Source organism: Eurypyga helias, unplaced genomic scaffold (assembly GCF_000690775.1).
Source record: "Eurypyga helias isolate BGI_N326 unplaced genomic scaffold, ASM69077v1 scaffold14403, whole genome shotgun sequence".
Lineage (NCBI taxonomy): Eukaryota > Metazoa > Chordata > Aves > Eurypygiformes > Eurypygidae > Eurypyga > Eurypyga helias.
In genome coordinates this window covers 58,985-70,470 of record NW_010240658.1, presented here as the reverse complement: position 1 = coordinate 70,470, position 11,486 = coordinate 58,985, and the positions used below count along the sequence as shown (strand labels likewise).

The 11,486-nt window shown below is 44.4% G+C and overlaps 1 protein-coding gene across 1 annotated transcript in view; it reads right to left on the bottom strand.

The window, feature by feature from the left end:
* Nucleotides 1-2,984: 2,984 nt before the first annotated feature.
* Nucleotides 2,985-11,486, bottom strand: part of PHF21A (PHD finger protein 21A) — a gene marked incomplete at its 5' end in the record, with an annotated part of 27,541 nt that continues 19,039 nt past the window's right edge. Inside the window, 4 exons of the mRNA XM_010148510.1 lie at nt 2,985-4,600; nt 6,510-6,613; nt 6,913-6,988; nt 8,637-8,792. Of these exons, the coding sequence (XP_010146812.1) occupies nt 4,346-4,600; nt 6,510-6,613; nt 6,913-6,988; nt 8,637-8,792 (591 nt within the window). The remainder of the gene's footprint in view (nt 4,601-6,509; nt 6,614-6,912; nt 6,989-8,636; nt 8,793-11,486) is intronic.

Genomic DNA, 11,486 nt, shown 5'->3' with positions numbered 1-11,486 from the left:
GATCTGCCCGTAAAATTATCACCTCTTCAATTTCTAGGTTAGCAGCTTTTAACCCACAACCCCACCGACAGAAACTTGCTAGCAACAACGTCCCCGTTCGGCTCGTGCAAACTGTTAGTTCATCCTACCAGCACAGTAGCTCCGGGCTGCTGACGTCCTCAAAGAATCATCCGTGCTACTCGCCCTACCTGCCAGCCGTCCCTAGAACCATCGCCTGGACCCCGTTTTGTGCAGCGCTAAACCCACTGCTGGCTCTAAACAAAGATAACGAGAAGACTAATGGGAATAGGAATTCTTCCAGCCAGGTCGCATGCTGGCATTCCCGCTCCGACCACAGCACGCCTTTCCAGCTGTTTGAAGAACAAGGAGAAGGGAAAAAAGGACGTATGTGCTGCTCACTGTTTCTGAGCAGAGAAGCAGGGTGATTTCTTCCAGCCCGTGGCACTGGGCTGAGAGCCAGGACCGTCTCTGGTCTGAGGTTCCCCTCTGGTCTCATCTTCTCCTTTCTAACGGAGATTTAAAAGCCACTTATTTCCCACCAATGACAAGCAATGTCTTAAGAATTCATTAATATCTTAATGGTGGTTTGGAAGTACAAAATGCCAGTCATTATGACAGCTTCCCAAAGAGCAGAAATTTTGGTAAAAACGCACTCTATCTCAAATAATACATGAGACAAAAACCCCCAAGACAATCCAAACCCAGAAGATGAGCTTGAGCTTTAGGCTGTCAAAGAGTTTAAATTTCTCACTTGACTGGAACCTCTCAGAGCAGATAGAAAAAAACCCCATTTTCCTCTGTATTTAGCAAATGCCAATTCCCCTTCCACCCTATTTTTGCTAATTGGGCAGAGATAACCCCAATTTACTTGTGTCTGTGTAGCAGCATCATTGCCAGTGTCAGTGCAGCCCTGGGAATGCTCCTTGCCTATTGACTGACACTGCTGCAGAGCCAGGAGGGAAAGCATCCCAACAGGATCAGCGTGCAACAGAGAGAACTACCTGCAGCATCAAAAAGTCTAAGTTAAGATCATTTCTCTGCCGGGTAATGATTAACTAAAAGTGTCCTTTTATACCCCGGAACACAAATGCTGTAACAAAAGGGACGTGAAAGTCTGTGCTTATCTACTGGGATCCTGGAGACAAGCAGCTGCCTCGGAAAAGCAAGAATAGCTGTTGTAGCATCTCCTGGCTGGTTAACCGCGCTGAAATTTAAATACAGCTACCAGGGAATTTCACTTCCATCCCCTCCTGAATTGGCAAAGAAAACAGAAGGACTATCAAGTCTTCAGGCTTAGCGTGCTACCCCCAAATAGTGCAGTGCTGCCAAGAGAGCTCGGAAGGCAACCCCAGAAATAAGAACGTGAGAACCACAAAGACCCAGCGCACCTATCCCTAGAGACTGTCTCTTACCAGAAGCGTACTCGATGCTTCAGGAGAGGCTGTTGAGAATGACCCAGGTGGCCAACGAGAGAACAACCTGGCCAAAAAGGCAGTCTCTCCCGAGTATCTGGCCTTCAGCTGCCGGCTCATATTCTAAAGAAAGAAGGCTCGTGTTCAGTTTGGTTTTTCTCCTCGTTCCTTGAAAATACACAGCCCTTGGTTTAAATGCTATGGGTTGCTGGCCCAGTGCCGCCCTATGGTAATGACCCCCGCTGGTCACCGGGTTGACGCAAGGCCATTTTTAGTTTGATCAGTTTTGACGTCGTCTGCCCGGCTGTCTCCCTGCCACTTGTGCTAACTCCTCCTTCCAGCTTTGCAAGTTCCAGAACAGAACTCAAACACCAAAAGACAGAGTCGAGGTTATCACAAGGTTCAGCCGAGAAGTGCACGTAAGAGTCACTTTCCCAACCACAGACAAATGTGAGAACTCGGGATATCAGTTCTGAGCTCAGAGCTGAAAATAGTGCACACTCCTACAGAAGGAATAAAAGTCCTTAAAGGGCAGAAGGGCAACCTGTAAGGAGAGGGATGAAAACTGCTCCAAGAATCCTGCAGAAGCATACTTGGCTGTGGCAGCTCTCAGGCTAAGCAGTGTCTGGAGTATCCATTGCTTCTTGCTCAGAAATGCACCCCTGAAATCCAAAGCTTTTCTATCTTCCACTAGAAACAGCTGAGCAGGTCTGGCTCGTCACCCAACGCCTGCTCTCAATGGCACCACACCGGGGACTCTGCCTCACGTTGCATGTAGTGGCTCAACCCTGCTCCCACTGGAAGTGAAAGGAGTTTTCCCAGTACTTCCAATGGAAACGGGGTTTGCCCAAACGCCTGTATGCAGCAGTGAAACCAGGCAGCTCTGGGACGCAATCCTAAGTGACCAGAGTCAGCATTCTAAACTGAGACGGGCCCTGCAGGAATAGGAAGCACAGGGCAAGCTTTGCTGTCTAGACTGAAAAGCCTCTACCTGGGAGATGAACTTCCTTAACGAGAGGATAGAACAGGATGCGACTTCAGGGTGGTGAGGCACTGGGACAGGTTGCCCAGAGAAGCTGTGGATGCCCCATCCCTGGAAGTGTTCAAGGCCAGGCTGGATGTGGCTTTGAGCAACCTGGTCTAGTGGAAGGTGTCCCTGCCCATGGCAGGGGGGTTGGAACTAGATGATCTTTAAGGTCCCTTCCAAGCCCAACCATTCTGTGATTCTCTGATTCAGTCCAAGCAGCTCGCTGTCCTTCGTTCTCAAGCGCTAATCAGTCCATATCACAAAACTACAGAAGCCTCAAACAAGCACGCTGCCAACTGCTTTTTCCTGGGTTACAAAGATGTGAAAGAACAGGGGAGCTACGGCAACAGCAGAGACAAGCCCAGCCGATTCTCCAGGTGGGACGAGATCCAGCACTGTAGGATTTGGATTCTCCTCAGAGTTAAGCCAGTAGCATGTATGGTATAATCTATGGAAACTGTCCCATTGGATTTTAAAACACAAACACAGCAGAATGTCATCATAAGTAAGCAAAGTCTGTGTTAAAAAATTCTAAGTACACAGCATTTTCTCCAGTTCTGACACCTTTTTAATAGAAATCACTTGTTTAGGAAACAAATAGCACTTTTGTAATTTTTTTTTTTTTACAATGTTTCTTACCTTCATCTTATTTTAAGTAACACTAGGAAGACCTCAATATCTTTTATTTTCCTTTTTAATTTAAAAAAGTTGTTTGTTTGTTTGTTTGTTTTTCCCCCAGATACAAAGATTTTGCCCTTGCATAAAAAAACAGTGCCCAAAACGATGACACAAGGACTCACAAAGACTCACTGTATCTCACTGACACTATTACTTCTAATCTATACCATGCAAGGTCCCATCTACCTCTTTAATTAGACTGTCAGCCTGAAAAACAGCTTTTCTATTCCTTATTTAGTTCTTGTTACCAAAAGAAGAGAAAGGAAGTGAAAGAAAAGGACGTTTCTCTGTTCAGTTCACACATCTGGGTCATGTGCTACTTTGTTCAGGATACCTTTGTTGTTTATAAATATAGAAAAGGGTTGGAATCTCATTTTCAAGTAATCGATGCACATTTTCTCTCGGGACACCTCCGCCCAATGCTCCAAGCTGACCCTGGGTTCTGGCCCTCTAGTTTCCCATTCCCAACAGAGGCTTTCTGGATGAGTGTGAGGACCCAAACCAATGCCGCAAAGCGTGTGTGTTGTTTAATGTGAAGAAACAGGATTAACCCAAAGCTGTTGGGACAGTAGATCCTCGGCCTGTACATGTGCTGGTTACTCAGTGAAAAGTCCATCTCCTTTCCTTTTGTACATCTCCTGTCTAAACAATAGTAAATACTGCTTATGTGATAGACTTGTCCCTTCTGGGCACTGGGATTTGATAATTTATATTTCTGGTTTTTATTTTTGGTTTAATAGTACTGAGAGTTTAGAAACAGGAAAAGCCCACAGGCTCTTTGGACTTGTTTTTGTTTTCCCCTAGCTAAACAAACTGTTCTGCAAATAAGGATTTGAAACCTGCTCTCCTCCCTCATCCCTGCTCCTCACCCCAAACAAAAATAAAACAAACCTATAGTGGCTGTGGAGGCTGCTGCAGGCACACACTGGTGTAAAATATAGAGAGAGTAAATATATTATTTCACTTGGCATGGTGCTGGCAAAGAACCCCCAGCTGGCACTATTCATGTAACAGGATCCAAACTTTGCATGTACACACAGAATAAGAAGGATCAATTGGCAAACTCCGGTGCCGCCTGGCACAAGCATCTTCACGCTCTCTCTGGAACCAAAGAACTAAAGAATTCTGCACTTTCCAGAAGAAATCCGGTTTTGCTTTTCTAGAGTTTATTTATTTTGCTCTTCCTCCTCGCTGCCACCTCCCTTGGCTCCTTCTGAACTTGACTGTGTTATTTAGTCTCATCGCCCTTGTTACAGTTCACCATGCAGCTCTGGGAAGGGGAGGGGGCTAAGGTGGAGGTGGCAGCATTAGTATTGTTAGTGGAGTCCATGCCGTTGGAGATGGCTACAGAATTGACCTCAGAGTTTATGGGTTTTGAAAGGTCGATGCCTTGGATGAGGCGGATCAGCTGTTTTACCTTCTCCAAGGAGCTGTGCATCTCCTTCTGTTTTGCAAGGATGGTATTCTTCATTTCCATGCATTTCTGCAGCAAAACAGAAAAGTGGTACTAAGTTCAAGCTGATGGACCAAAGAAGGTGAGAGAAGGGATATGATGGTCACAGGTCTAAATGCAAGTATACAGAAAGGGCTGTACAGCTACAATTTCCCTTTCCCAGCCTAGAATAAAAAGAGTCTCTGTGTTCACAGGAGAATTCGCATTTGCAGGCTGGGGAATCAAATTGCCAGTACGTGGCTGTCGCCCAGCATGGCCCCTTTCATCCCAAGGTGTTTTGCAAATCCACACAGACGGCTCCATCCTTTTGTGTTCCTTTTGAAGGGAAACTTCCAAGTGTATGTCCTTATTATTTTTCTATGAGTATTGCGTTGCTGAAACTTCAGCTCAGATCTGCAAACTCAGGCGTCCTACTGCAGCTGACTGCTGACAGCGTGCGTGTGCGCGCCGCTAATGGGATACAGCCTTTGCTTTCACATACGTTTTAGCAGGAACATCACTTCCTCCTCTCAATAAAGAAAGGGGCACTTGAAAAGAGCCCTTCTTCACTTGAAAACCTTATTTTGTGGCCACTTCCTCCTCGCCGAAGCGGTAGTAACCTCGCTAGCTCATCAGTTAAGAGGCAGGCTAAGACAGCTTTCAAAAATGCCCACAAAGGATGTTTCGAGGCTGAAAAACCGCTTAGATCTACATTTGAAACCCTCTAAAACGAGGAGATGGCAGCTATGTCTGTAACATTCAGGTCCTTACATGAAGATGGCAATCTTCCTGCATGTTTTAAACCTTTTATCCATGTTGATCTCCAGACACTGTTGGTTTCAGCTTTACCATTTCCACATGCAGCTCATGGTATCATAAAAATGCCACAAAATTTAAACCTAATGGGTCTTTTTTGAACAGTCCCAACGAACGTATAAACAAGGACTTAGTCACAGGAAATAAACCATCCTCCTTACCTACTGTCAATCCCTCATGTTAAGGGCCTGCATCTGCCTGGGCACACTGCTGAGAAACAGTGTTAGTGCCCTAGTGCTGCTCAGGTTATGCCCAGATACCGCTAACCAGAAGCTGACAGCCTCCAGAACTGCTAACCAGCAACCCTCACCATTTGTTTCCTCACCATCATTTTATTTCTATCGTCAGCATTTAGGGGTCTTCAAACATGGGACGCTTATAATAAAGAAGAGCCAGACCGGAAAGGGCATCTGTATTTAAAGAGAGAAGCCTGTACTTACGTATCCAGCCTTACAGATGCTGCCACATGAGAGATTTCAGTATTTTTCCTTCTGTCATACTGACTCGGGCTACGCTAAGTGAGGGGCTGGAACATTACACTGGCAACTCACGAGCCCGATTTGCGCGGTACGGTGAGAAGAGAGAGCCAATTAATACGGATGTTCCAATGATTGCGACAAATTAAGGTGGAAACTGCAGCTTCTGGTTAGAAGCATGACATCGTGTAACTAACAGAACGCAGAGGCACGCGCAGCGTCCGGCTGCTGACTGTCGAGGCAACGTGTCACGAGAGCCAGTCATGAGTAAAGGGTCACCTCCCTATCAGGAAGGTCTGGAAAGCACACCGAGACCGTAACTCCGATTACACACAGAGGGCCAACAATTCCTATTTAAGTGAGCCACTGGAGAATTTGACTTAATCTACTGCCCACAGACAGTAATGCTCCGGGTCACGTTTGTCACCCGCCGGTATTGTAAGTTGCCACGCGTCTGCAATATATGGTCAGCATGGATCGCCTGTAAGTGACTCAACCTAAGCATTTCCTGCTCCCCAAAATCCTAAAAAGCAGAAGAAAAGCGCTCACTCAGTTCTCAGTAAATCCAGTGGAAGACAGGTCTAGTACACAGAGTCACTCTGGAGTTTTCTCTTTGCATTCTGGCACCAGGACACGAGGGCAGAGCTATTTGGGAGGGCACTACTCACCGTTATAGAATTGCTGAGCTGTTTGACCTTCTGCTCTAGTTGTTCTCTTTCCTGTTTTAAATCTGAACTCCATTTAAGTAGTTTCTGTTTTTCCTCTTCTTTTGCTACAAAACAGAGTATTAATCAGCATATTTAAAATGTTCCTGTTACAACAGCAGACAGAAGCTCTAAACGGGTTGATGTGAAGAGGGTAATTGTGTCTGAAGTCAACTCAACGACTTGTGCACTACACCACACTCAAAATTTCACACACACATTACAGAAGGCTTAACAAATACTGCTATTTTCACTTCACTAGTGATTGAGGTTCCTCCCCTTTAATTTCCTTTTGTAAAGGAAGTACTCAAAATAACATCTTCCATCATTAAAAGTGAAACGGAAGTGTTGTTCCCCATTTTCCTACCTGCTTTATATGCGATATATGAATGAACAATTGCTAAAGTTCCTGGCCATGGGATTGCTTCTTCCTTCTTTAGCATCTGAAAGAAAAGCGTTGAGAGATTTAGCTGGTAGACAACCTACCCCTAGGACAGCAAAACGGACTGAGAGGAAGAAGGGAAAGACTGGGGATTTTCTTGCATGGCTATTATTTAGTCTCAGCCCTGTTGACATGAAGCTTCGCAGACCCGTTCTGAGATTCAACAGAGGGAATTATTCACAACTGCATTGTGGCTCCCACAAAGCAGGCCTGTTTCTTACAAGTGTCAGCATTTTCTCAAATTCCCTCCATAGCTACAAATAAACTCTGCTAATGAAACTGAGCAACTTAAAAGAGGAACGAAAGGATAATATATCTGTACTCAAACTTGCCAGGAGACATAAACATTATTTCACGGTTCAGACAAATTGCTGATCCTAGTTTTCTGGGAGAAAACTTTTCACGGCACAGAGCAGTCTCCACATCACCTATTAAAATGTCATGCTTCCTGGCTAGTAACACACAAAACTGTCATACCTGCCCTTCCTATCAGAATCACCTTAATAGAGTTGTCAAACCCTCTTCATGAGGGTAAGCACCATTTATGTCTTTCAGATCTTTCCTACACATTCCTTCCTAACAATTCTGAGTGGAAAGACAAGTATTGTGCCTTTTTAGTAAGTGAATCAGGGGTGTGCCTCAGAAGATAGAGGACTCGGTCACTTTCCAGTGAAATAACTCAGATTTTCCTCCCCCCCCTAATTTTGTGGGAAACTATCACAGCGATTATGAAGAGGAGGGATAAGGTGAGAGAAGGCAAGAGCAGGAGCAGGGAATTGGTAACACCCCACCCTTACTCGCAACTACTGACCAAGCCATTTGAGTTTTGCATTTTCATTTTTTTGAACAGCATATTCTGAACAGGCTGTTTTCTCACGTCACCATCTGGCTAACCAAAGGTCACGTGGGCAACCGAGCAATATGCTAAATCAGACAGAATGCTGACAGCTTCAGGCTGCTGATTATCAGCAATACATTCCAACTTCTGGAGTCCCATGTAAGGGTTAGGAATACAGTAGTTTACTCCTCTGTCTTGTAATCTCAATGCCATTATAAACAAAATATTAACATATCGTCTGTTCACTTCAGTTGTGTATTTTGAGAAACAGGTCTGGAAGGAAGAAGAACCAAACTGTTTGCCTATCCTCATTATACTGATGCTGGATGATATTATTAAAGAGATCACAGAGGACAACCTCTCTGATATTTGATTGTATGAGTAAACAGGCACTTACATTTGCTCTATCGATTGAGGTCAGCTTGTGCAAATGTTTTAATTACTTGTGCAGAATAATATACTGATAACTTTTGAAGAAACAATGAGTTTAAGATGTACAGGGAAATTTCTATGGGTCATAAGCAACCTTTCGCAAAAGTCTGAGTGTCTTGGCCCAGAAAAAAAGAGTAAAAACAAGGGTAACAAATAAGGACCCCAAATGCGGCAGCAAGACTCAACGGTTTTGTATTTGCACACATCCCAACAGGGGTAATTCCATCGAATTCACACAAGCCTCATTACAGATCAAATAGATTTGTTCAGTGTCAGCCTGTCTTGATCTAAGTAAGCCAAGAGCTATGGTTATTTTCTTCAGCGCGGAAAATTCTTTATGGTGCACTGTGTATAACTCTCCCCGTCTGTCAAACAATACCTGGTCTTGACATTTGGGACAGATCCACATGCCCTTGGGAATGGTTTTCAGAGGTGGGTCCAGACAGTCCAGGTGATAAACACGTGAACAGGTGTCACACATCAGCAACTGCCCGCTTTTCCTGCAAACGCTGCAAAAGTCCTCGTGGATATCACCCTATAAAATGAGAGAGAGAGAAGGCAAAAAGTGAACTTTGACCTTTGACATCCTAGTCGAATGCAAAGTTTACACCACAAACTATGTCTAAGGGGATTCCAAATGGTCAAACCCTTTTTAGGACATGAAACAGGAAAACCAGGCAGGATGTCAGAAACACTGACGTTTGTCCTCCCAAGGCAAGATGTCACAGCAAACACTACCATAGCTTCTCCTAACAACTGCTACCCCACAGTCTGTCTTCTTTAAGGTTCCCACTCTACCCTGCTTTTTTTTTTTGCCTAAAGTGATGAGCTGCCCACTTTCTTAACCCTTCTCATTTCTGGATGTAAGCACAACTCCACTTCGGGAATGCTGATGAGGCTATCTCTTGCCGGTATGTAAGAAACCCCAATTGAGTGACTTAAACAAACACTGTCAAATATTTAGGTCACCTTTAAAAATGAAACTGGAAGGAAAAGGTGGTGTGCTTGTAAACGAAAAAGAACAGAATGAATTATGTTCTGAGACAATTCTTTTTACTTCACTTAGGTTACTTCAAATTATACCAAAAAAGCTGTGACTCATAATTTTCTCTACAGGGAGGGGTTTATGTTTCATTACTAACATAGGCTGAGAGCCAGGATGAGGGAATACCAACAGAGATTTTCTAAGTTTTTTTTTAAAGAAAGAATTGATTACTGGCAGTGTCTCTTAAAAAAACCTAGGTTTAATTACTATTGCATCACCATCAGAGAGGATTTTTTTCTACAGCCATTAACTTCCCAGAAAGGTAGGTCTGATTTTTGACAGTTTTTCTTCTCTATTCTCCTGTTACTCCCATCTCATGCTCAGGGGGGGTGTGTGTGTGCGTGGTATTTCTGTTTGGTTTTCTTTGGGGTTCGGATATTTGAACAAAGAGGCACGAAAGAAAGATGGCTCAGCAGCCACAGAGGAGGAGAGGGGCACGGCAGCCCTCTCCTCTCGCAGTGACATACTCAAGGCCCCACCTGGAGTCCGAAATACGCCCTTCTCACTGACTCTGGCTGGAGTTTCACACACGCCAGATCTGCAAGATGCGTGTGCCCAGTCAAACTGCACGCATACGCTCCCCACGTACGAAATATCAACACGTGCCATGCTTCATTTTGACCTGCGCAGCCTTTTCACGTCCGTAAGTTCTATCAATTTGGAGGGATAGCAGACTTGGCCCTGCACTGACACATTAAGTTGCCAGGTAAGAAAAATGACACTAATCTCTACTGTGGAGATAATATTAAACAGAAGAATGACACACAAGCAATCTGCTCAGGTTTCTACTTCCTGGCTCTATTGCTGATGAGGCCTTTCTTCAAAGGAAAGGCTATTCTTAATTCCCAAGGTTAGCAGTGATGTCATGTTTTGTAAAGGATCAATCTCCAGCGAATTTTCAGTGCGATGTTTTGGTCCCATAACTCCCAGGGATGACTGAGACCTGGGTTATGGTATTATTTCATCCATTAGCAAAAAAGAGCTCCTTGGTGTTAAATGAAAAATTAAAATGAGTGGCATTTCATGCCTCTTGTGAAGTGATCTGTGTAACCAGGCTGGGAAGAACTTCTTTCCCTGTGTCATGCATTCTGTGAGTACAAGGAAAAGAAGACAGGCAGGAGATGTCATATAAGCTAAACCAAAGTCTTCCGCAAGCTAAGGAAAAATTTACGAGGAAAATTCTCACTTTTTAGAAAAAAAAAATCTCATTCTAGTGAATTAGACAGGTCAAGACACTTTGGTTGCCATGGGCTATGCAACGGCACTTGGTAACCGGCCCGTGTGCAAAATTAGGGGTGTGTTGAAAACCCAACCTCTTCTAATGCCCTCCAGGAAGAGACCTTCGCGAGAGACACAGGCAAGTTGCTTCTGGAGCAGGAGACGTTTAGAAATTTAGAGCCAGAACCTTCTAAATCAAACGGAACGGTGAAAAACCTGGAGTGACACAGCTGGTCAGTGTGCCTGAACGCACTGAGATTACAACGCACTGAGATTCACAAAATCCACAGTCCAATTTCTGGTAATGAAAAACTCAGGGAATTAATAACCAGCCTTACCAAAACCCCAGCCACTGATTCCAAAGAAATGCCCCAGGTTTATGGGGAGCTAATAAACATATGCATAAAGGGGGGCTGGATTTGATGGTGTGACATGCACCCCACTAATCACAGAATCATCACAGAACGGTTTGGATTGGAAGGGCCCTTAAAGCCCATCTAGTTCCAACCCCCCTGCCACAGTCAGGAACACCTGGACAACTAGACCAGGTTGCTCAAGGCCTCATCCAGCCTGGCCTCGATGTCAGCTCCTGGACCAGCTCTGGGAAGGCTACAGGCAGCCAACTGAGACTAGAGCAGAGCTCGCTGAGGCTGCTCTAACACATGCTACAGGCTGAAGAGAGTGAAGAATAATTTCAGAACAGAAACCATAAAAGGTGATTTAATGTCACTTTTTGCTCTACTTCCTCTGCACCAAGAGGCCAGGAAAATAAATGAAAGCTTTCTGGACAGCTAACAGTTTTCTTTATTTTTATAAAGTGTCTGGGGCAGTGGGGCATGGCTTTAGGCAACAGAACTGAGTAATACCGTGTCAAAACAGAAGTGTATGCAGTTTCTGTGTTTGAATATGTAGTATCTAGACTTATATGTACATTTCACTGGAATAACATGGGAAAACTAAATGTTC